This window comes from Oryx dammah, unplaced genomic scaffold (assembly GCF_014754425.2).
Source record: "Oryx dammah isolate SB20612 unplaced genomic scaffold, SCBI_Odam_1.1 HiC_scaffold_20, whole genome shotgun sequence".
NCBI classification, from domain to species: Eukaryota; Metazoa; Chordata; class Mammalia; order Artiodactyla; family Bovidae; genus Oryx; species Oryx dammah.
Window position 1 is genome coordinate 64299620 of NW_024070204.1, and position 26303 is coordinate 64325922.

The 26303-nt window shown below is 45.8% G+C and overlaps 1 protein-coding gene across 1 annotated transcript; it reads right to left on the bottom strand.

The window, feature by feature from the left end:
• Positions 1 to 13306: 13306 nt before the first annotated feature.
• ENC1 (ectodermal-neural cortex 1) lies at positions 13307 to 26029 on the bottom strand. The gene is made up of 3 exons (XM_040262717.1): positions 25610 to 26029; positions 19889 to 21701; positions 13307 to 15910 (listed from the first exon to the last, which is right to left on the bottom strand). The coding sequence occupies exon 2, from the start codon at positions 21688 to 21690 to the stop codon at positions 19921 to 19923; it is 1770 nt and encodes a 589-aa protein (XP_040118651.1). The 5' UTR covers positions 21691 to 21701; positions 25610 to 26029; the 3' UTR covers positions 13307 to 15910; positions 19889 to 19920.
• Between the last annotated feature and the right edge of the window lie 274 nt (positions 26030 to 26303).

The window sequence follows — 26303 nt, forward strand, 5'->3', positions numbered from 1 at the left end:
TGTCAACTGACGAAGATTCACAGAGCTTGAGGAGAGTTGGAGTGTGCGTGTGTGCGTGAGCGTGTGTGCACGTGTGTACCTGTGGATGCTCTGCAGGGCTGTGTGGGAGAGAGTGCGTGCTGGTCTCAAGAGCGGTCGAGGAGGACAAGCCAAAAGCAAGACCAGCGAGCCCCACACTTCCTCCTCTGGTCTAGCCCTCTAAGCCAGGCTACCCCAAGCCAGTGATTCAAAATCCCTGAAAAGAACTAAATTTTTTCTCATGCCAGGGAGTTCAGTTCAGTTCATTTCAGTCGCAGTCATGTCCTACTCTTTGCGACCCCATGGACTGCAGCACACCAGGCTTCCCTGTTCATCACCAACTCCCGGAGCTTACTCAAACTTATGTCTATCGAGTCAGTGATGTCATCCAACCATCTCATCCTCTGTCATCCCCTTCTCCTCCTGCCTTCAATCTTCCCCAGCATCAGGGCCTTTCCCAGTGAGTCAGTTCTTCGCATCAGGTGGCCAAAGGATTGGAGTTTCAGCTTCAACATCCGTCCTTCCAATGAATATTCAGGACTGATTTCCTTTAGGATGGACTGGTTGGATCTCCTTGCAGTCCAAGGAGTCTCTCAAGAGTCTTCTCCAACACCACAGTTCAAAAGCATCAATTCAAAATCATGCCAGGAATGTGTTCCTTTATAGTAAAGCCAGACTAAGGGTTATTTACCTGGCTCTGTGACCTTAATCAAATTGACTGTTGACATAATTCTTCAGGATGCCACAGGATCATCGACTATCTTAGCTGTCAGACAATTCACACAGAAATTCAGATCAGAGTCTGAGAGTGTGACCCTGGCCCCTCAGGGCCAGCACACTGCCCCCAGGTTGGCTGGGCACTGGAGGCTGTCTCATCACACAGTACCTCTTCTTTAACTCCTTCACCTGTCACCCTAGAATGCCAGTCAGAGTTTCCAACTCTGGTTCCTCCTGGGGTGTGGTGATAATTAAAGCAATAATGGTTTTCAAGCACAGAGACATTCCAGATTAAAAGACACTACACAATGGAACACATCCTGCCTCTAGTGACATAGGCTGATATAATTGCAAGCTAGGAAAATAAGATTAAGCCAAGCGTCCCTGTTACAGCAGCAATACCATTTGCCTTACTCTCATGACTTAGGGCCTGCCTCATATAAAATGAAGCCCTAGTACCCAAGAAAGAGGACACCAGGTTGAAAAAGAAATGCTTTTCTGCACTCAACTTCCACTTCACAGATCAACAAAGCCGTACAATTCTATTCCAGTCACTTAGTTCAAGGCTAAAAATTGAGTTAAGGAATAAATGGCACATCTATTTGCTCAACACATCATTTGTACCTCAGAGAGAGCTTTTATTAAAATATTCATGTTGTTCAAGGATGGATCCAGAGATTATCATGGTAAATGAAGTAAGTCAGAAAGATAAAGATGAATACCACATGATATCATTTATATGTGGAATCTAAAATATGACACAAACATTTACAAAACAGAAACTAACTCGCAGACACAGAAAACAAACTTATGGTTACTCAAGGGGGAAGGGGGTGGGGGAAGATAAATTAGGAGTTTGGAATTAGCAGACACACAGTACTATATATAAACGAGATGAACAACAAAGTCCTACTGTGTAGCACAGGATATATTCAATATCCTATAATAAAGCATAATGGAAAGGAATATTTAAAAAGAACGTATATATGTATATAGCTGAGCCATTTTGCTGTACAGAAGAAACTAACACAACATTGTGAATCAACTATACTTCAATTTAAAAATATATTAATGTTGCTATAAAAAGCAGGAAGACTATATAAGGTCTGCCAGTTAACTTAGGCAAATGCTTTGTACATGCATTTTCTTCTCTCACATATAAAATTGACATATTATACTGTTGCACATCTACTCTGCTGCCCAACACAGCAGCTGAACATTTTACATCCCAGGACAATGTTGATGGGCATAGAACCCCGCACATCACTGTTAGCAGTTCAGCAGTGCCAAGGCTACAACCACAACGGTGGTATCAATGCACTGTAAAGATTTCAAGAAAAGTGATTTGGGGGTCTGAGATGCTGGCCAACAGACTTCACTTCTATGCAGTAATGCTTCTGAGAGATTGTATTAAGAAACTCTGTTCATAGCCAAGCCACTGAGAAAATATATTTTCTGATTCCATTCATTCAAATATATCTGAAATTCCAGGTCTTAAACTGGCGAAAGAACAGCAGAAGTGAAGTAAGTGTTTATTGGGCTTCCCTGGTAGCTCAGCAGTAAAGAATCCACCTGCCAATGCAGGAGACTCGGGTTCAATCCCTGGGACAGGAAGATCCCTTGGAGAAGGAAATGGCAACCCACTCCAATAGTCTTGCCTGGGAAATCCCATGGGCAGAGGAGTCTGGCAGGCTATAGTCCATAAGGTCACAAAGAGTCAAACATGAATTCGTGACTAAGCAATAACAACAGTAGCAAGTGTTTATTAGGTCGCCTGGATTGAGGAGGCTAACAGAACATGAAACAGAAAGGAGCACAAACTGTTTCTGGTTGGGTATATCTGCTATTGAATGATATATAAAACTTGGCCAGGGTGCCTACTATACTTCTTAAGTCCTGATGCCCAAGCTGCTTCCAGAGGAAAAGAGAACAGATTAGAAAAATATCCACATGGAAACAGCTCAATGACATATTAACAGAAAAATGCACTTTGCAGATTCAGTAGTATGATTGCTCCTCCTTGCTCAAAGAATCCACGCAAGCATGGTTCTGTGGGGTCAGCTGCATTTAGGCTACAAAATGGTAGAGGCCATCACAGGAAGTTCACCCAAGGATGACATCTCTTCCGTGGAAAAGTATGTCCCAAATTTCATACAGTTCTTGCTTATCAGCTTCTACACATGAGTCATACTTAAAGGCTTTCAAAAATTTGTTACGCCATGGTTTCACTTGGCCCTACCTTGATTTTTATTTCTCAAAAGGTGGGTGGTTTACAAAAAAATTACTTCCCAGGAGCAAGCTAACACGCCTCTCATCTTCATTCAGGCCTCTGGTACATGTCTGTGGATGCTTCCTACTATAGGTGCCACATAAAGGCCCAAACCTCACCTCCAGAAGTATTTGTTTTCAAATTCCCTGGAAAATATTTCCATCTGGAACTACGATCCTTAGGTTAAATATCAAATTAAGTATTTATTTCTTTAAATAAATCTAGTTTTAGGCTACCTACTCTACAGGGAACAGGTTGAGTTCCTTAGATATTTTAACTTTGGTAAAAAGAAGTTTGAAATTATTTTTCTCAAGTTGCCACATGAAAATTTTTTCCCGGATTTTAAAAACTTATTCTTCATCATCTGTCATTTCTCCTTCAGTTAAAATCCTAGGTTGAGCTTGTGACAAGCAAAGTGTGTGGCTGTCACTGACTCTATTTTAGTTCCTAATACCACTTCTAGTGGGTGAAGGATGGCACCCCGACAAGGCTTAACTTCATCTCCTGCTGTACTTACCATCTCAACAGAAGGACTTAGTGGAAGTCATTCAATAACTCTCCCATTGCCAATAACTTTACGATGTAGAAAGAGAGGCCCCAAACTTTATTCTTTCCTGTGACTAATATGGTTTCTCCTCCTCTTTTCTTAAAACTTCTAAGTGAATCACAGAGACGAGCGGAAGGCTGAAAACAATGTGTCAGCTTTTTAATGAGCTTTAATTGTCACCACAGAAAATTAAGCACAGGCCGAGAGTCAGGATCCAAGGTTGGCTATGAACCCCAGACGGGTAATCAGTCCTGATCCCACGAGATTGCGAAAGCTTTGTCTTTGGAGTAGAGAGAGAAAACCTGAATGGACAACAGAAAGGGAGCTTTCAGCTCTTCGGTGGGCCCAGCTGAGACCACTTGCAGTCACCCCCTGCCCCTTGGGGTTTGCCCTGGATGCCCTAAGGCAGGATGGGGGTGCCCCACACAATGCCTGCACCTCCCCTCCTGCCTGGCTGGCTGATGGCATCGCGACACTGCCATCCATTAGTGGCGGCTTCTAAGGGGCTGTCTTTTGGTTCATCTTCCAATTCTACACCCCAGCAACAGAAAACTGACCTTGAAGAAAGATAGGGTGTCAGGATGTTTAATAAACTGAAGGTGACCAGGGTGGGCTTCCTGCTGCTTCCAAAGCTGTTAAGACCTTTGCAGGTAAGTTCAATTATCATGCTCTTCCTGAGTAACATGATAGCCATTTCAGAGAAAAAAAACAAAAACAAAAACAGGAGAAATAACTGTGGAACTCAGCATGCTCAACATCTATTTCAAAAGCATGCTCAAAGGTCCCCACTGGAAAATCTTGAATAGATGCAATAGTCATGTTTTTAAAACTGATCAGAAAGGGATGGGCCACAGTGCTATTATGGAACCACGTTATTGTAAAAATGCACATTATATTGCTCCCAAATCTTTTTATTCAAAACTGCTGGATGAAAGGAGCAGTTTCTTTTCAAAGACACCAAGGCTGCTGCTTCCTCAGAGAATAAGCTGTGATAGCTGGTAACACAGCAGCAAATAGCCCATCTGAGCTAAGAGAAAATAATGGTTTGGTTTTGTTAACATGGGGAAGTGCCATTACTTTTAAGGCTTTGTTGTAGACTGCCCCTGGATGATTGCTGCTGCTATTAACCAGAATGTTCTAATTGGATATTAGCTCATTTATGGGGCAGAGGGAGGAAGAGCATTTGCCCAGGTGACTTGTAACGAAACGAACAAACAGATGTTAGGCATCCTGAAATTACCACCAAGTTTTCATGAGTTGTTAGATGCTGAGGCGCTCTGGAAATCCTGCCGAAAATTGCAGCTTAGTTGTGAGCAGAGCAATCATATCACTCTGCTCAGGCAGATTGCTGCCAAATGCTAGGACGTTTTCAAAACCATTTAGTCATCTCCCCTGAATATAAAAATGAAAGTGAAAAAAAAAACAAACTATCCCTCTGAAAGTGTGATACTGAGAGCTGGGCCACGTGGATGATCTCATCCCTATTGGAAATCTTCCCTCACCTGCTCCTACACCTGCGTGGCCCACATGAAATCACAGGGTCAAGAGGTGAGATAGCAGGTAGGTGGCGATTTCAATCTCAGTCTTCAGCTGTAACCCTCCTGGGTTAGTCCAGTCCTCACGTGGCCAGACGGTAAAGAATTTCCTGCAATGCAGGAGACATAAGAGACTCGGTTTCCATCCCAGGGTGGGGAAGATCCCCTGGAAGAGGAAAAGGCAATCCCCTCCATTATTCTTGCCTGGAGAATTCCATGGACGGGCCACAGTCCATGGGATCACAAAGAGTTGGACATGACTGAGTGACTAACACTTTCTGAGAAGCAGACATCAAGACAGGATGAGCCCAACAAGAGATGTTCAGAAGAAAGGCCTGAAGAATATGAGAAAATGACCAGAGAAAGTGGAGAGAGATTCAGACCACATCCCAGGTCAGACTCTTGTGAAGCAAGGCAGGAAGGAGAGAAAGAGCTTTTCTAAATACTAATGTTTCCTGTTGCTAGTGAGACACCTGCCAGGCATCAACAGCTCCATTGTCTACTCATCCCTCATTTCTTTCTTTTTTTTGGAGGGACTGCTTGGCATGTGGGATTTTAGTTTCCTGACCAGGGATTGAAACTGCACCTCCTGCATCGGAAGTGTGGAGTCTTAAACACTGGATCCAGGAAAGTTCCCCCACTTCCCTCTCTTATAGGCTCTGTCCCATACGGTGGGTTACAGGTACCATGTGCGTTCATCACAGAATGACGCTATTCCAGGTCTACCTGTGAACGTGGCTGTCCGTGCATGAGCCAAACCTGCGGAGGTGAGCGGCTCTTCACCCCTCTCCACGTCCCCTGTTTCTGCTCCCCACTGAGGCTGCTGCCTGGCCCCTGGTCTCCAGGTACAGTACCCACCACCCCTTCCCACCTGGAGGGTGGCCCCTTTCTTCTCTTGTTTTGAAAGAGCCACTACACCCTTCCTCGGAGATGCAAAGCGAAGGGTGCTGCCCAGCCCTTGCTCTCAGAGGCAGGAAGGGATCTGCTGAGGACAGCTCACCACCCAGCCTGAGTAACTCACTGAATGTGCAGCGTTTAGGGCACACGCAGTGCCAGCCCAGAGGCCTTGGGAATCCCTTCCCGAGGGTGACTCTCTGCCTTTGGACGTGGTTCGTGGATGGCAAGAAAAGCTGGAGGTGCCATTCAGCGACTGTACAGGCAGTCATCCCCCAAGACCCATCTTCCTCACAGCCTCCTCTCTGGTCTGCTGGCAGCAAAGGACACCCAGCATGTTACCCGCCTCCATCACGCCTCTGTCCTCCACCCCGTTCTCCACCCCCCAGGGATTCCCAAGGTGCCTCTTCACAGAGAGTTCAAGCCATCTGCCCTAGCCCCAGGCACCAAGGCCAAACTGTGTCATCCGAGAGACAGACACCCTGCTTCCCCCAGCTATCTTTAATCAGTGCTACCAGAACTTTTGAAAGACCCATTGCTGTTCCCAAATGGCTTGTTTTATCTCTGAACATTTCTATATTTCAACCTGGGATTATTATCCCTTTCTTCTCTGATTATTTCAAAAGAAAATGTTCCCAGCCAATAGACCAGTGAATGACGAATTTCTAGTCACACAGGCATTTGTATTTGGACTTCCCTGGTGGCTCAGCTGATAAAGAATCCACCTGCAATGTGGGAGACCTGGGTTCAAGCCCTGGGTTGGGAAGATCCCCTGGAGAAGGGAAAGACTACCCATTCCAGTATTCTGGCCTGGAGAATTCCACGGACTCTATAGTGCATGGGGTCACAAAGAGTCGGACAAAACTGAGCCACTTTCACAGAGAAGCCTGGCGTGCTGCGGTCCATTGGAGTCAGACACGACGTAGTGACTGAAAACCAACTGCCATTTATGAAGCTGACTTTCTGCTCTAGAAAAATACCTGAACATGGAAATAAGAATATATTACAGTCCTTAAATTTCAAACACAAAGTCTTATGAAGGAAAAAAAATGTGCATAAATAAAAATCTCTGGATCAGCACTTATACAGTAAATGCAGATATTCATGCATAGATATTTGCCAAAATACCGACTGTCATTAATTTGTGAGTCAGTCGGCTCTGAGAGTGAATTGTAAGTTCGCGGCTTGGAGTGTAGGACATATCCTCCTGGCAGCAATGTTATAATTGGTGGCTCGTTCCCCATCATGACTCCACGTCCTAAGCCTCCACTAGGAGGGCCTGATCCGGGGTCCTGGGTCAATGAATGCAGGAGTGGGAGAGTTTTCTCTTTCCAGTACATGGAGTCCACCCATGGTAACACTATATAACTTATTTAGGTTTAACAATTTATTTGATATCCTTTAAAGACTCTTTTTGTTTCTTTTTATTTTTTTGGCATTTAATAAACTTTCTTTTTTGGGGGGCAGTTTTAGGTTCACTGACAGCAAAGGACAGGGTTACACCAGCAACACACAACCTCCACCTCTCTCAAAGTCCCCACCAGAGTCGTCCATTTGTTGCAGCCTGGGTCTGTTGGGAACTTACACCAACACATTATCACCTTAGGGTTCACTCTTAGTATATATTCTACGGGTCTGGACAAATACATAAGGGCGTTTCAATGATTATAGTATCATACAGAATAGCTTAAGGGCCCTAAAGGTCTTCTATGCTCTGCCCTCTCATCCCTCCCTCCCACCGACGGTAACATTTTTGAAGTAAAATCATGCCTTTCTCATTTGTTCTCCCACCTGCTGCTACAACACCCACAGGCCTCCTGATTCCCAGTATTCCCCTGGGTTTGCCTTCCAGTCTGAGCCCCACTTGGGCAGAACGGCCCCCACTAAGGGTTCCCTGACGCAGCGCCCGCACCCCCACCCCCACCCCTACCCCCACCCCAGAGTGGCCTGGATCATTTGAACAGGCAAATACTAACAGTCCCCCAGACAGAGCTTAGGGATTTCCATTTCAACAGGGTGCTGACTGACCCCTCTGTCTCTTGAATAGGTGCAACCTCAGTAAGCATCTGAAAGGAATGTGAGGTGGACCCCCCCAGGCATGTCTGCCCCAGAATCCTTCTACTTTTTCTTCTTTCTCCCTTCCTTCCCTTTAGAGCAGACCCATGATAGAATTCCTAGATCTCTCAAAACGGTTCTCCTGGCAGCAACAGACTTGGCCAGAATGTGTGGGGGTGGCTGAGTGGTACCCCGGTGTTTGCAATTTAGAGTTTGCGAACAGATTAGTTAGATCCTCAGAGAGAGAGACGTTTTAGCTTTCACTTTGCAGGTGCCCAATTTGTATCTACTGATTTCATCTTCTTTGTACTTACAGTATCAGCAAGTGCTCTCAGCCCTTCTAGGATATTCAATAAACACCCCCAGCACCGTCTAAAAACTGGGTGTAAAATCACTTTTTGTAACAAAACAAATCATCCAACAACCCAAGAAAAGGATTAATAGAAGACTTGGCTGCCCCTCCAACTGCCTTTCCTCGATGCCTTTGCCCATATAAAGATTATGGTTGCCAAGGAAACAGGACCAGAGAAAGAGAAAGACAGAAACTTTGTCTCATTCGGTCTTCCCAAACTCACAAAGCAAGCTGGGCTGTAAGCAGAGCTGGATGAGATTATGGTAGATTTATAATTTACTTAGTCAAATTGCTTTTAATTCCTAGTCAAGCTTCAATGTACACTTTATTTTTCCTCTGAAAGTTAGGTCTTGCACTTAGTGGTCCAAGGTCTGACAAATAACAGAGCTTTACAATTCATTGTCTGTGATTAAACTCAAATGCAAGACAGATGGCTTGTCTGAGTATCTGTCAGACAGGCAAAGCACTTAAGATTTGTGACAGGCAAGACCAGGAATTAACTGCTAAGTTTTTGCATTTATTCATACATTCATGTGCACCATGAATATGGCTGTAAAACTCACTTAAGTGTTCTCACTTTATTCACAATATTCCCAAACAAAGCAACTGCTCTCTTTTTGGCAAACCAGATGCCCTAATCTCAACCTCATTAACTCAAAATCCATTTTTCTCCTACAATATGTGTTGTGTACGTTTCATCTTACTGTGACATGCAGGATGCAAGTAACATCCTCTGAAAGCCCAGCTTGCCCAGAACCCAAAATGTTGGTTCTCACTTCATTTTTATGAACACTTTTATTGAAATATTTAACTTTTTATTGAACAAACATTTGTCTATCAAAATAAACAAAAACCAACAAAATGAGAACAGGCAAAGGCTATTTATTCAGAGCTTGCTATATCGCAGGGGAGTCAGTCACTGTCAGATGGTTTTGGCAGAGACTCAAAGGTGGGCACAGAGGGGGAAGGCTTTACAGTGGAAAAAAGAGAAGGTTTCAGATATGCCCTGGTTGGAGGCTGGTGACCTAGGGAAGTTGGAGGCAGGCTAACTAGAAGCAGGCCTGCTATATGATAGTTGCTGCTGCTGCTAAGTTGCTTCAGTCGTGTCCAACTCTGTGCAACCCCATAGACGGCAGCCCACCAGGCTCCACCGCCCCTGGGATTCTCCAGGCAAGAACACTGGAGTGGGTTGCCATTTCCTTCTCCAATGTATGAAAGTAAAAAGTGAAAGTGAAGTCGCTCAGTCTTGTCCGACTCTTCGCGACCCCATGGACTGCTGCCTACCAGGCTCCTCCATCCATGGGATTTTCCAGGCAAGAGTACTGGAGTGGGCTGCCATTGCCTTCTCCGATATGATAGTTAGGAGGGGATATTTGATTTTTTTCTGGTTAGTCCTAAATTGGGACAACAACAAAAATTAGAAAAGCTGGAAGTTATTAATCAAGTCCTGGTGTTTGGGGCCAAGTGTTGCACAGGTTATTGTTTGGCTTCTTAGACCAGTTGCTAGAGATAGTAATCTGACTTCCTGCAAGTCTGACTTGTAGATTGCAGGCTGACATTCTGGGCTGGTTACGGGAGATAATACAGTTGGTTTCCTGGTCTGGTTGCTGCAGGTTTTAGTGGTTCAGAATTCTATTTTTATTATGCACTGGCCATTGTCCATTTGTATGTTCAACGTTTAGGTGATTAACATTATACTAACGAAAAGTACACAGAGTCAAAATGTGCAGCTCAATGAGTTACCAAGTGCAACAACCACCCAGGGGCCCCGTTTGTTTTCAAATTCACCTCAATCAGAATTTCAGAAACCTGTCATCAAGGAACACTGTGAGCAGCCTAGTAGATTTTCTTTCTCTTTGCTTCTTTAGTCCTGGTGTCCAGGGTGGGACTCACCACTTGCAAACTTCTCAGCCCTACTCACGAAGTCACGCCTTCCCAGACACAATAGACATGGGCAGTCCTGAGTTTCCCACAGTCAGGCTCAGCCCCGTGAGTCACCATCCTCCACATTCCTGGACAGGTTCATAGAGCATGCCTTGAAATCCAGGCCTCACCACTTCCTTGACAAGTTAATCTCTCAAAACCTGTTTCTTCATCTACAAAATGGGGGTAATAACTGTGCCTGTTCTCAGGACCTCCCTGGCCATCCAGTGGTTAAGACTCTGAGCTCCCACTGCAGGGGGCATGGGTTCGAGTCCAGGCAGGGGAACTAAGATCCCACATGCCTCATGGGTGCAGCCAAAAAAAAAAAAAGTGCCTCTTAATTGCTCTAAGGATCAATTAAGGCATTGGACATGTCAACACAATCCATCACACAGAATAAGCACTCAGATTCTGATTTATTGGATGTTTAAAATGTCTAAAAATGACAGCTGAACATTAGTGAGAACCTCCGATGTGCCAGGCCCTGAGCTTGGTGCTTAAATGTAAGATATGAATAAATGTTCCTAGCTGACACATTAGAAAAGGCCCTGATGCTGGGAAAGATTGAAGGAAAAAGAAGTGGGCAGCAGAGGATGAGATGGTTAGAAAGCATCACCGACTCAAAGGACAGGAATCTGAGCAAACTCCAGGAGATAGTGGAGGGCAGAGGAGCCTGGCATGCTGTAGTCCATGAGGCCGCAACAAGTCAGACACCACTTAGTGACTGAACAAGAACCACAAAAATTAATCATCCTTATTTTACAGAGGAAGGAATTGAGGCCTAGAGATGTTAAGAAACCTCTCTGCACTTACCTGCATTTGTTATGAGAATTAAGAGATGAAGGAAAGCATGTCCTTAGTGCAGCCCCAGTGCATCGTAGTCACTCCATCAATGGGGCTATTGTTTAAAATGACCCTTGGATTATCCACTGTGGCAGACCCTAGGCAGCAATTGCTTAGCAACATCTGCTCTCCTTTTCACCCTTAGCAACAAAAAAATCACTTTTTTGTATGGGGTGGCATCATGCCTTGTAAGAAGAGTACGTAAAAGTACTCCTCTTATCAGGCTCTCTTACTTCTTTAGGAGGTTGTGAGACCCAATTCTGGCCAGTGAGAGGTGTTTATGTTTCTGAGGTGGGTCTTTTTGGAAAACTTATTATTGTCTCAAGAAAAAGGAAATTTCATCTGACAGATACTTCTTCCCCTTTGCCCCCATCTTTGCCACCTAGAATGCACATGCAGTTCTGTGAGGTACAGCTGCCATGGGCTTTTCTGGTAGCCCAGCTGGTAAAGAATCCACCTACAAGGCAGGAGACCCCGGTTCAATCCCTGGGTTGGGAAGATTCCCTGGAGAACATGGCAACCCACTCTAATATCCTTGCCAGGAGAATCCCATCGGTAGAGAAGCCTAGCAGGCTACAGTCCAAGATTTGGACACGACTGAGGGACAAAGCACAGCACAGCACAGCTGCCAGCCTGTAGGCATAAGGACCAGAGGCCCATGCCCAGGATGTCGAGGCAGAAGAGCCCCCGGGACTTCCCTGGTAATCCAGAGCCTGGGACTCTGCCCTCCCAATGCAGGGGGCCCGGCTTGGATTCCTAGACAGAGAAGTCTGAAACTAAAGACATGCTGAAACTAAAGGTCCCTCGTCTGCAACTGAGGATCCCACTTGCAGCAGCTGGACTTCGCACAGACAAACAAAATAAATAATTTTTTTTTTTAAGAAGAACCCCAGACCCCTGATGGCCTTGTAGGGATACTGTCCAAGCCCTGGACTGCCAGCCTCCGAAAGTTTTCACCAGTGTGGTTAAACCCATGGCCAGATTTCACTTGATGTTATACACATTTGAAGGCAATCCAGACTAATGCAGTCACCATTAGGGTGATAAGGATAACTGAATGAAATGAAATTTACAAATGAATGAAAATTAGGAATCTTTAGTATCTTCTTTAATCTGTTTACACATCCCTACTGAGATGATAAGAACTCCTGAGAATGAGAAGTCGGTCCAAATCATGAACTCTTCTCCAGCCTTCTGAGGACTGGCATCAAGGCTTTCCCTCAGCATCTGAGTCCCACGTGTCCACTAACTCTCTCCTCTCACCACGTCACATGCTGTCATAGATGATGTCAACAGCAGGGCTTCCATGGGTCACAAGCACTGTGTGCCGAGGGACCGGAAGACTCTTGTCACTTGTTCTCAAGGCTTGGCTCCGGACCAGCCTCACCCAGCATGGGCCTGAATGACGCTTCTGTAAAACCTGAGGCATCTGCTCTGACATCTTGGTCCAAGTCCAAGGGCAGTAATTGCATTCTGCCTACTTGTGTCTCTCCTAGACTTCTAATTAGGCAGTATTTATGGTCTATCCAAAAAAGATTATGCCCAATGTTGCTCTGACTGTTAAAACAACAAGGAGTCCACCTTAAGTGATAAAGGAGCATCTCCATGAGACACAAAGCCATCCCGAAGTGGGGGCAAGAGGCTTTACGATGAGCCGGCTGGGATGGCGGCTTTCAACTGGAAAGAAGCTAAGTGTACCAGAGGGGTTAAACTTGTGGTTTTCGTGTCACTTCAAAGAAATAATATGCATACATTTCCACTTACTTTAAATGACTCTAAGGCAGTGTCAGATGAAAACAGGATTTACCTCCAGCCTCTTTTCTCACAAAACATATCCCATGAGGAGTACAAAAACTAAATTCCTTCTATATATTAAGCATGTTGTCTTATCACTACATAATATATGACTTTATATTCTAAACTATCAGTAAGCCCAACTGAGGTATACTTTGGGTTTGCTTAAACATTCTAAAAGCTCAAAACTTTAAATTACTTAAAAATTAAAGCAAAATTGCTCTAATAAATGGATATAACCAAATGGTGAAATAGAGGACACCCAGAAAAATTTGAAATGATTCTCTTTTGAATTCAACTAGAAAAAGTACAATTTTTCAATGCCTAAAATTATATTCAATAATGACCCATACACACAATGAAGAGAAAATCTCTAATAATTTATTTGACCTTCAGTTTCACATTGTGAAAAAAAAAATAACAGTTTTACAAAACCTCAAAAATGTAGTAGCAAACAAGTACATATGAACACGAACACTTTACTTCTTCAACTTACACAGTTTTGTACGTTAACCACATACTCAAAATAGTCAAGAGAGGGATATTATTCAGCTCTAATCATTCTTATTCAGACAGGTGTCAAGCCCAGAGAAAAGGGGTCTACACAATTATACCAGAAGTGGAAGGCTGCCCTTTGTTATCCGTTTCCACAGCAACCAGTCCACAGAATAAGAAGAACCTTCTCTGTCTTATGCCAAGGTTTTTGTGTGCGCTGTGCTGTGAATTGCATTCGCTTCAAAGTGTAGGACATTTCACAGGGTGAGAATGGTCAAGTAGTGAGCCCAAATGCCTCTGTCAATTCAAAGAGCAGGAGTCCAGAAAGTTCCCTGCAGGCTGCGGGCCCACCCTGACCACCGCTCCCTCTGGCTCACACACTGCAATTAATAGAGGATTCAAGGACAGACCACAACTTCGAAACAGCTGCAGAAAATTCACCCTGCTCTCAAAAGCCATGTAGAGACACCCACATCTTGCCAGATTTGCATCATGAACTACGGAGCTGTAACTGCTACAATATACTGCCAGGGTACAATCAACCAGACATTTGCATTGCTTAGAACACATCTAAGAGCGAGGGACTGACTGCTAGAAAGCATTGAGACCCTCCCTTTGATTTCAATGGCTCATTTATTTTGGTCCAACTATAGCCCACTTATTCACGGCACGGACAGACATGTACAATTAGTCTAATGAATTCAGGTGGAGAGAAATGTGAGGGATTCATCTGTCTTTAGACAATGCAAACACACAATGTCAAAGGTTATTGGTCTTAAACCCTATTTTCTAAGATACAAGATTATGAGAAACAGCAATGGAAGCAGTGTGAACTGCAAATGCTAGGCTTCCCCAGACACTTGCGAGGAAGCACCTATGAGTCTACCACTAATACCTATCACGACACGTTTAGCAAACAAGCACTGAAATTAGCAAAGAATGTATTCACAACCCATTTCCAGCTCTCCAGGGAGGCCTCTCAGCGGGGGCCACTGCTTACAGTTCTTTGGTGTTTGGGGGGCCATATGTGTCACTTTTGTGTACCAAAGAGTTCTTTCAGAGACTTACCTAAGAGAGAGCACTGAAGTTTACACTGTACCCCTCTGAATATCACCTTGGAGAACTTTTAGCACTTGCTAAATGCTACAGCAGGAATAGAGAACGACCAGTTTTGGTCAAGCAAATCTAATGAGCGAATTAATTTCTGTCGGTGAGAGTTCTGTTTTTTCCTGTTAACTGGGCTTATGGCCAAGCATTCTCACAGGGTAATAAATAAATAAATAAACTTTGGACAATGCCTTTACCTGTGCCCTATATACAGAACTAGTCCATAGAATTTCCAGGATTTCAGGATATCACACAAAGGGGAAATAAAAACAAAAAACTGCCAAGTGATTTGGTCCTTTCCAAACTTCAGTAGCTGAGACAGAAGCAAGTAAATCGAACAGGGATGGGAAGGACAGAAAGATGGCTTCCCTTGCCCCAGGAGCCACTGGCATGACCAGAGCCCACGACACCCCAAAGCTGACTTAAGTTTAAGAAAAAAATGACCTTCATGCTTTCCCTACCTCTAGGATGTAACTTTAAGTTTCTATTTTGTAATCTTTCCCTGTCTTGACATTTACAAAATCTTCCCCCCCAACCCTGCCCAACCCACCCTCCAGTTATACCCCTAATTGTAACGCCAAAGTTTTCACTTTTGTGCAGCAGAGCACATCATAACGGTCACAAAATTGTGCAAAACGTACAACCATTCAGACGCGTCCATACACGTGAAGACAACTATAAGCACTGTTTCAGCATGCAGGATTCAAACAATAAATAGCTAAATCTACAACACATTTCTTACCAGCCAAGGGAAAGTTTAAAGTCACTTATAAATAGAAAAGAACGTCTAGCAAACAGCTACCAACAATGTCCCCATTGTTCAGAAGCGTTTCTGGGGAGCACAGCCCTGGGAGATTAGTGTGGAGTCCAGCGGTCCTCACTTCTGCAGCCAGCCCAGCCACCGCCCCTCCTGGCCCCACAGTCGGGTTTTCAAATCTCCAACAGCAGCTGGTGTGGAGACTTCAAGCTTGCTCCTCAGAGAGAGGTGACAACCATTTCGAATTTTACACATAAGTGGTGGAACCCATGGAAAATCAAATGCTGAATATGGTACAGCAAGGAAAAAGGGCTGGCTTTTCTCTCCCTTTGAGAAGCTGATTAATGCTGACATTAATCCACAATTACAAGACAAGGACTAGATCACAGGTTTGTTCATTCATATTTAAACCATGTGCTACTTGCACTGAAAATCCCACCCCCTCCCCCACCCCCTTCCTTCATGTCCAGTTAGAAGCATTTACAAGGTGCGGCGGACTGGATGCGAGTCTTGTAGCAACTTCTTTTCCTTTTTCTTGTCTTTCATTCGATTTGGCCTCTCCAAAGTAGAAATCTCATCTTGTCTCATCGAGGGATGGAGTCAGCTAAAATAGAAGAGAAGGAAGATTTTTTTGTTAGTCTCAAATCTAAAAAAAAAAATTTAACTCAGGACAGAGCTGGTCAATATTGCTTCTAAAGGTCTTAATTTTGGTAGGCAATGTGCAAAGACATTTAAAATGCCAGACTTAAATGAGCACACTTGTGCATTCGTGCATGCAGACGCTCCAGCAAAAACAATGGTATCCACAGAAAAGATCCTCACTTCCTGATTAACCATACATACATCAAATCAAACCTATACACCTAGGTGCTATTACATCTTCTGCTTCTGATATGCGTAATTCCTCTCCATAGTTAAACAGCACCACTGTAAAGTGATCACCAGAGGGTCACAAGAGATTCCTTTGCCAACTCACCCCCACCCTCTTTGGCCCATTTACCATAAAGGATTCCAAATTAAGTTTATTCACCATATAGAAAGCAGACATATTAATCCTCTTACTTAAATGCATCTCTGCTATTCATTACGGCAGAAGTCAGCCTCGCTTCTTTTCACAAGACAGCACACCAGGCCTCAGCAGCCAAGGCTGGAGTCTATTTTCCAAGTTCATCAGTCCACACTTAGGAGACTCGGGCTGTGGCACGCAGCGTTCAGCATTATCACCTACAGGACTGACCGCCCGTCGATCATCAGTTCAAGGTGCTGTAAGCACAAGCTTGCAGGTTTCATGGGAGCTGGTGGTTTCTCACACCACCCATCCTTCACACTTGGTTAAGTCTAATTTTACATAAGGAGAGTTTGCAGAGGGCTTTTGTCTTTGAAAAGCTCCCCCTATCTGGTCTTGGAGCACATTTCCAGCCCTAGCATAGGAATCTGCAGCCCCAATGCTGAAATTCCAAGTAGAGACAAAGAGAATTCAGGAGCGGCCGCGCATCACTCACGGAGTCCTTCTTTCTCTCCTGTGTTCAGAAGTCTGATTCATTCCATTAGCTGTTTCTTTCATTTCAAAACAGTGATTCAAGCTTTCAAGACATTCCTTAGACTACGGTGTCATCCCCCACCTCCACCTCCTTGGAACTTATACATTAACATGAGGCCAAAAGAATGTATCTTGTAATAATATGAAATTTCAAGACGTTGCATACTCAAACAGAAAAACAAACCCCCCCCAAAAAAAAAAACCCAAAACAAAAACACTTCTAGAAAAGGGAGCAGGGAACAAAAAAAATCCAAGTGTTGTCAACTGGAGCCACAGAGCACCATGAACACGCAGCGAAATCAAAGGCATTTCCTTTCTGTCCCTCCCAGGGCTGACAGAGCAGCAACAAAGAGTTAAAATCACCTTGGTGGATAAGCTTTCAGGCAGAGGGAAACTTTGTGTTAACACTGTACTAATTCAGGTAGCACCTACATTTGGAAGGCAAAGCCAGGTCCCGGAAGCGCTTGCAGCTCACGTCTGATACCTACACAGTACTTCTTTTAAGTCACTCCATCCGGCTTAAGTGTTTTAACATTATCTGGTGTGCAGTAAACTTTAAAAATTTAAACCAACATTCTCCCCGTCGGAAACTGCAAGAGTGGCTTTGATCAGGCCCACACCATCCTTTAAAAAGGCAAATCCAGCCCCCTCAAATTTGCTTGTCCGGTGCTTGACTCTGGCTAATAGCACCAAGAGTGGAGAGGATATGTTTCGAATATAACCCAACACTTTTTTTGCTCCATTTCCCAGGGCCCAGACATGTGTGATTAAATAGGTTCAAAGACCCAGGAGAGGGTGAATTCAAGTGTTTGCTAACATATTCGCTCTGGGCTGAGAAAGAAGGTACCAAAAATGAAGTATAGAGATAACAAGCAGGTAACAGTCATAGAAACCTCATTTTCCCACAACACATAAAGCTAATTCCACTTCGAGGTAAGGTTTAAATTGAATGGAAGAAAGAAAACACAGACATGGGCTAGGTATTTTTACCCCTTTCTTTGCTTTTTTCTCATTTATCAATTCATCCAAGTCTAAACTGGGACAGATCTCAAGGAAAGCACAATTTGAATCACTCATTTAACAAAGGGGAAGTCTGAAGTGCAGAGAGGTCCAGACTCCACAGCTGAAGGCTAGAACCAGACACATGTGGCCACTCTCTTTCTGCCTCCAGTTCCTTATCTTGCTCCAATGATGCCAAGCCAATTACCACTTGGAAGTATCACCACTGTCACTGGCAATTTTTAAGGCTCTCCTATGCAAATATAGTCAATTCTGGACTAACACCCAATTTAGCATGCTGTTAATTGATGCTTCTGCCTAGAAGGTTCTTTAAACTTGGTTTAGAGTTGAGTAATGCATATATATTGCAAATGAAATAACCCCTTTCAGAGCATTTGTTTATTCAGGATTACTGAGATGCCAGCAAGGCTGCAAAAACCAGTTTGGTTTGGAACAGTTACCCTATTTGCTCCCCAGAGGACAGTCCTGCACCCCTGACGGTGTCTCAGTACAGGTAAACATTACGTTACTAAGAACTGTACCACCTGTAACAGGCGGGAGGAGATGAAGAAGAAATGAAAGAAACAGAAAGATTACATGTGAAAGGGAGGTCAATTTTATTGGTGTTTCTAAACAAGCTGTAAGAGATGAGGAAAGAGAAGACAAACGAAGAGTCCAAACCCCCTCTTTGCTAGACGGTCCCCTTGAAAGGTGTGAAACATACTAAACACAGAACCAAACCTTTCCAAGTAATGAGTTCATTTTCACAAGCAGCTCCTCCAAAGCAGATTCTTAAACTTCATCCTCTTATTATTAGTAATGAGCCCTCTAGTCACCAAAACAAATCAACCCATTCTATGTGCTCTGTGCTACGCTTACACATGCTTAAGTGACTTCGGGGCCAATCCCGAGAGTGCTTTACAAGCAAGCAAGGCAGCCATTAGCTCCCTGAACCCTGAACTGCGAAGGCCTATTAATTATTTGAACCAAGAGTATGATATACTCTTAAGTACACAAGACAACCATTATGTACTCAGATATATGACACAGAAACACAACTCTTGTTCACCCTGACAATGGGGTCAGCCTGAGTGATTAACTCTGAAAAGCTGCAGGGAGGGCGGTTTGGATGGCTCAAGCTCATACAATGCAGGTGCCACTTTTTCCAAGGACAGACCCAGATCTCACGAAAGTTAGTGAATGCCCTAAGGGGGGCAGTTTGGGGATGGGGGGGTGGCAGGGGAAATTTTAAATAAGCTAATAAATAATTCTGGACAGAATACACTGGAAATAATTTTCAGCATTCAATTTCTGAAACCCCACTTCATTCCAAAAAGGGTTTGAGGAAGCTCAGTCTAAATATCAACAATTATCTCCTGGGGTGATACCAGTGTGAAGGGTACTAAATGCCCGTTTGGCATGAGCTGAAGTGCTTACGCTGTACAGCCAGACTGCCTGGGTTGAAGTCTTGCCCAACCTTTCCGCCTGCTGAGCCCTATGACCTCAGGCAACTTACTTAACCCCTCTGTACATCAGGTGTTTTCATCTATAAAGTGCTCCTGTAATAATATCCCACAGGGTTGTTGTGGGGACCAAATGAAAAGACCCATGTGAAACATACAGCCCAACAGCCAGCAAAGGGGGAAGGCTCAGAAGACATCAGCTGGCATTATTAACATAGGTCAGGGTTCTCAACCAGGTCATAGTTAGAACCACTGAAGAACTTTCTAAAAATGCTAATGCCTAGGACCCATCCAGACCCAACAAACCCAGCCTCTGGGGTGTGCAGATTTTGGAAAGCTCCTTGGGAGATTCTGAGGCTCAGTAGAGGCTGAGAACCACTTGCTGATGATCTGGGGCGGGGGGTGGGGGGGTTGCAGCTGTGGTCAACAGAAGTGTTTAAGCTTTGGGGTGCAAGTGCTTTTATTGGTATAGTTTGTGTGGCACCTCTATAGGATGGGCTATACGGAACCTGTCTTATTCCACGTACGAGCTTAAACAGCTCTCTCAACTATACAGATACTTACAGCTAAGCTGACTTACCTCACGCTCACTCTCTCCAGGAGGCGAGGCATTTAAGAAGGCAGATGTTTCCAGGTGCTGACGAAGGCGGTGGGGATCAGCGAGTACGGGACGGTGGTGATGCTGCTCCACGCGTCCAACGTTGGGTCGTAGCAGTCCAGAGTTTTGCATCGCTGAATGCCAAAGTACCCTCCAACCACGTAGAGTTTGTTTCCGGAGGCCACGGCGTGGCAGCTCATGCGCTTTGCCGTCACGTCTCCCACCTTGGTCCACTGGTAAGTCTCGCTGTTGAATTTATATGCAGAGCAGGCGGAGAACTCCGTATCTCCCCCCATAATAAAAATCTGGTTGCCCAGCACAGCTGCCGCCGTGTAACGCCAGGGCTGCGGACAGGTGGCTGGGACCGTCCACCTGTTTTCACACTGATCGTAACACTGAACTTTGGGGAGCTTGTCATGACTGACGCTGGTACCCCCAAAAGCAAACAGCTTGAGCTTGGCACTCACCACTGCGGCGTTGCTGACCCCTTCTCGGAGGGGAGCCACCATGGTCCATTTGTTGGTTGTGGGGTCGTAATGTTCCACTTGCTTCAGAGAGACTGAGGGGGAGGCTGGGAGGCAGCCAGTGGCGGCAGTGTGCCCGCCGACCACATACAGGCAGTGCTTGAGTTCAGCAGAGCCGTGGCCAAACCTGGCCACCAGCATGGGGGCCGCCTTGGACCACTCCTCATGCAGGGTATCATACACCCAGACGTCTTTCGAGACTCCATTCTCAGACCCTCGTCCTCCAGTAATATATACTTTGCAGCCAATTGCACACGCACTGAATTCTTTTCTCGGGCTTGGGATGTCAGCCTTGGGAATGATCTCTTTGGCCTTCTGGTCGACCAGATACAGTTTGTCACACATGAAAGTCTGTCCTCCCAAGAGGAAGAGGGCATGGCCGGTTTTCCGGGGCCGGGCACAGAGGCTGGTCACCACACCGTCGTTCTGCAGGATTTTCAGTTTGCACCTGATGGCCTCTTCCACGATCTCCTTGCTCTTCCTCTGCTTGGTGATGAGTTCTTCCATGGCCACGTTCTCCATGAGATAGATGGCCGGCAGCAGTGCCAGCCGCACCGTCTGCAACAGCTCTGGGAGGTAGCAGTAGCGCTTCTTCAGGTCGTAGCTGATCCAGTTAATTGCAGACTCGTACACAAGCCTTTCGTCTTCAGTCTCCAGCTCTTCACTGGACAAGAGCTGCACTACCATGTCCTGGGGCAGCTGCAGGAAATCTTCGTTCTTCCTGATGGTCTGGAAGTTGCTGAGACACATCCGCCAGGAGAGCTCATACAGCTTGGTGCACTGGTGTGCGTCAGACAGCAGCAGCATGCCCAGGCAGTTGGTGGGGTGCAGGTTCTTTTCCAGGAACTCGGCACACGCATCCCGGATGTCTTGAAACTCCAGCATGTCGCCGGCTTCCAGGAGCGATTCTGCATTTTCTTCATTGATGATGACCCGGGAGGAGTAGGCATAGTCGAGGAGCAGCTCCAAGACTTCCGGGTGGATGGAATTGTCGAAGTTGACTTCACTGTCCTGGCTCTCTTTCAGGCCCCCGCTGAACATGGCTTCGAAGTAGCGGCTGCACGCAGCCAGCACTGCCCGGTGACAAGGGAAGGTCCTGTTGCCCGCGTGGAGAAGGACATCAGTGAAGAGGCGCTGCTGGCGCAACAGGTTCAGGTGAGTGAGGACACTGTCTGCGTAGGAGGACTTGTGGAACAGGTAGATGTTGATGGAGCCACTGCTGGCCCTGGACTTGCGGTTCTCATGCACACTGACAGACATTGTTTCCACTCCTGCAAAAAACCAGACACAACTACTGAACAGAGATGCTCCCAGTGTGCGGAACAGCCGAGCCAAAGCCCCAGTCGAAACCAGAAGACAAAAGACACGAGGGAACAGAACACTGCGCTGTGGGCCCCGCTGCCTACTATTCTCAATAATGGCTGGCCAGGCCCATCCAAAGCCAGAGACAGTTACCGATAAGGAAAGGCACTTACACTACTGTTGAGCTATGTAAACTATACGTTGTTTAAAAAAAAAGTCACTGCTCAAGAGCAGGTTCATCTTGGAAAACCTGATTGCCAAGTTTCAGGATGTTGAAGTCCTTGAGAATGTAAGTCAGCAAAAGCCAAGAGGATCAAGGTCTCATTCTCACAGGTCCCTGCCCTGGTCCAGCTGATTCAGGGCTGGTCACTTGCAATGCCAGGCCTCCAGCTCTCGTAACGCCGGGATGGGCATAAGTTTTAACGCCCTATGCAACATAAAGCCATGTGTAAGACAAATACCTACTAATTAATTCCATTAAGAATTCCTTTGGTAATACCCACTGTCTTTACCAAAGTGTAGGTACAGTAAATGGGAAATGTAACACTAAAACCACAGGTGTAAGCCAACTTCTGAAGTGACCAAACATTTACTTAACATTACAAATCATTTCTAACCAGACACCTCTACCACTTCAGTCCTAAAAGAGCCCCAATATAAACATGACCATATACTGATCAGCAAGCTATGCTGGAAACACAGAATAGACTCTGGCCTCAATTACCACCCACCTTTTCTGTTCTGGCCAGCTTCCAAAATGGGGATTTATGCCCAGAAAAGAAAGACTAGTTTGAGTAGCAAACTCAGAGGAGTTCCAATGTTCTGTTCTCCCTGCTTTAAGTCAGTTCTTAGAAAACCAACTTCAAGAACAAAGCGTGTATCCACTGCTCTCTCTCAATTACACAGGGATCACCAGGGCCATCCCTAGGTACCTGCAAATGCTGGCACCTGTATATAGGGAGATCAGAATGCTAATGTTACTTTATCTAAATCAAAACACACATACACACGTGTGTGTGTGTGTGTGTGTGTGTGTGTGTGTGTGTTGCCAGCCATTGTTAACTTAGGGTCACTCTAGAATTTATTTGCCGACTACAGTGCTTTCCTCAGTATCTAAATGGGAATTATAGCAGAACCGAATCGACTCTTTGGCTTTCCTCAGTAATCAAAGTGTAAGCTAAAGATACAGGACATGCCTATCACCTATCTTCAAAAATTGAATTATCTTCTTCCTTTTTAACCCTACCCTTCTGTTAAGTCAAAGGAATAAAGGCTTCAGGAACCCGCCTGTCAGAGGATTCGTAGGGAAGCTGTTTATTCCAGGACGGTGAACTGCATCGATACAGTATCTGTTCTAAACAGGGAACAGCCAGTCCTTACCAGCCTTGTTTCCTTCAACCTGACCAGTGGAGGCAAGGCAGGCACAGAGAATAACAGAGGCAGGTGCCTTTGACTCACTGGTCTCATATATTAGGAGTTGCAACTTGTTTTCTTTTATTTTAGGCATGTAACTTTTCATCATGAGTAACCATGATTTACTGGAGAAGAAAATAAACAACAGAGTCCTAGGGCTCTGGTGTTAAGACTTTAGGAAGCACCCATCAGTCTCCACAGTGACCTGAGCTGTGACAAATGGTGAAGAGGCCAGCATCACCCCCACCTCAAACTAAGCCTCTAAGGTCTAGTCCATGTCACCCAAGGCCCAGTGCTCCAAAGAGCAACCAACAGGACCCCATGTAACTGCACCAGGGTCTCCAATGTGTTCAAAACCTGAATTAGCATCCCTGCTGTTCAACTGCTGTAGTCACATGAGCATGAGCACATTCAATCTTCAGTACTTTGAAGAAGAGTTTTAGCCTAAACCTCAAAAAATGGTATAAATACCCGTATGCCTTATATAGAAAATTGCAAGAATTCCAAATGAGTAGCTATGCTTTTTAATGTTTTTTTTAACTAACGCTTCCAAAGCAATCTCAAAACCTGCCTCCCTTGGATGGACCTAGAGATTATCACACAAAGTAAGTCAGATAAAGACAAACGTCATATGATATTGCGCAAATGGAAAACCTTTTTTTAAAAAAGATAGAAATGAACTTATTTACAAAACAGAAATAGACACACACATAGAAAATAAACTTATGGTTACCAAGGGGGAAAGAAGGAATAAATTAGGAGTTTGGGATTAAAATACACACACTACTATATATAAAATAGACAGCCAACAAGGACCTACTGTATAGTATAGGACCTACCGTATAGCATATATACTCAATGTCCTGCAATAGCCTATAATGGAAAAGAATTCATAAACGTGTGTGTATTCTGAATACTTTGCTGTATACCTGAAACTAACAACATTGTAAATCAACTGTATTTCAATTTAAAAAAAAAAAAAAAAAGCTGCCTTCTTTCTGGCTGAGAGTGAATGCAGCTGACAGAAGAATGAGGCTCTTGCACAAGGTACAGAAGCACCAAAGTGCCTGCAGATTGAGCTGGAATCACACCCACCAGGCCCAGAAGGCATTTCCCTGAGCAGTGTAAAACAACACTCATAGCCAGGCTTATACTTAACATAACAGTTTAGAAGACTGGGATATGGGATCTGCATCTCTTTACAGCCTGTGTTTATGCTCCTGGATTTCCCAAGTAGGTTCAAAAGCCAGCAGAAGAGCCTAGCCTGTCATCTTGGATGCCACCCAGATGGAGAAGTGTGTCACAGTCAAAATCCAACAATCTTACAGGAATATTTGATTAAAAGGTACACTTGAAGACCCAAGGGAGACAACTTGCCTTTTGGTTTAAAAGTATGCAATGAAAACATCAGCAGAAACCATGTACACAGACTCTAAACACACCTTCAACACAGAATGAATCATCCTTCTGGCATTTTTTAAGCCCCCAGAGAAATAATATTTGCATGCCAAGTAAGTGGCCAAAAAACGCACACATATACTTAACCTGCCTCTACAAAGAAGGCGAAAAGGGCTGCTATTACCAGTGAACATCAAAAGGAATTCTGGCTACAGTAACTTCAGTTCACTTAATGCTCTTTAACCAGGATCTCAGCCTCCAATACTTAGCAGAGCGTCACATTTCTTTAAGTTTTGAACCTGATCTCCAGGCCATCGAAGGAGAAACTAGGCAGATTTTCTCAGGCAATTTACATTATTGATAACAAAGGAACAACACTATAAAGAGACTGTGAACAAGAAAAGCATTTTACCATAGAGTCCTCTATAGCACTTGTAACGCTCTTTAACACATGCCCGTGTGGGCGACAACAGATACACGCCAAGTTCAGTGGTTCATCTCCACCCCGCCTACCAATTCCTATCCTTCGAAACTAGGCATGTTAAGGCTTAAACAACTTGAATGACAAAAAAAAAAAAAACTAATTTTTTAGAAAGCAGTTTTCATTCATTCCCCACAGACATCTGGCCGCAGTGAACATGCCCTCACTAGGGGGTGTCTGTGCGTGACCTCAGTGCCGCGTAGGGTGCAAGGGGAACAAACAATCCCGCGCGCTAGGCATAGCCCTTCCCGCGGAGGGGAGTGGGTGGCGGGGGGCGGGGGCGGGGGGGTGTCGCTCGTATCCTGGCTGAGCTCCTCTCTCCCCAGCGGCTTGTCCCGGCGGCGCAGAGAAGGCCCCTCGGGCAGTGCCCGGCTCTGCTTGCCGGAGGAGCGCAGCGGCGGGCCGGGGTCTCCGCCCGAGAACAGTTCCCCACCGCCACCTAAGTCGGAGCTCCAGGCTCCGCGGTGCGCGCGCGCGCACACAAACACACGCACACGCACACACACACACACACACACACACACACAGGCAGACCCTGACACCCACGGCGCCCGCAACAGGTCCGCGGCGGTGTCGGAGACTTACAGCAGTGGCGGCCGGCCACAGTGCACAACCAGTTAGTTGGGTCTGGCCTCGGTAACCCGGCGGGGAGGCGACGGATCAGACGTCTCAGCCCCTGGGAGCAACAGCGACTGCCTCGGCGAAAGGAGCGCGCATGGGGCTCCGGCTCGCTGGCTGGTTACCGCGGGCTGATCGCCGCGGTCTCACGATTCCCAGGTCACGGACTCTGTGCCTGCCACCCGCGGAGCAGCTCCCGGAGGGCGCTCCGGAGGGAAGAGCGAGCCAGCGGCCGCAGGCGCCGCGGAAGGAGGCGGGCTGAACGCTCGGGGGAGGGAGCTGGAAAGAGCCGTGCACGCCGGCGGCCGCCTGGCGTCTCCACTCGGTCTCTGCAGCGCCTCAGCCGCGCCGCCTCCTCTCCGGCTGCCCGAGCAGTCTGCGCCCGGCAGCCCAGCGCCCGGCTATAAGCGGCGAGACGGGGAGGGGAGGGAGGGGAGGGGAGGGGAGAGGGCGCGTAGGCAAAAAGTGACACCAGGGGAGGGAGGGAGGAAGCGCGTGAAAGCGGCCGGCGGAGGAGGAGGAGGAGGAGGAGGAAGGGGAGGAGAGCGTGTCGGGGGAGTTAATCGAGAGAGGAAGCGGGGGAGGGGGCTGTGGCAAGTAGAGAGAGAGAGACAAAGCGGATGCGAAATCTCAGCCACGAGCAGCTGCAACCTTCGGGAAT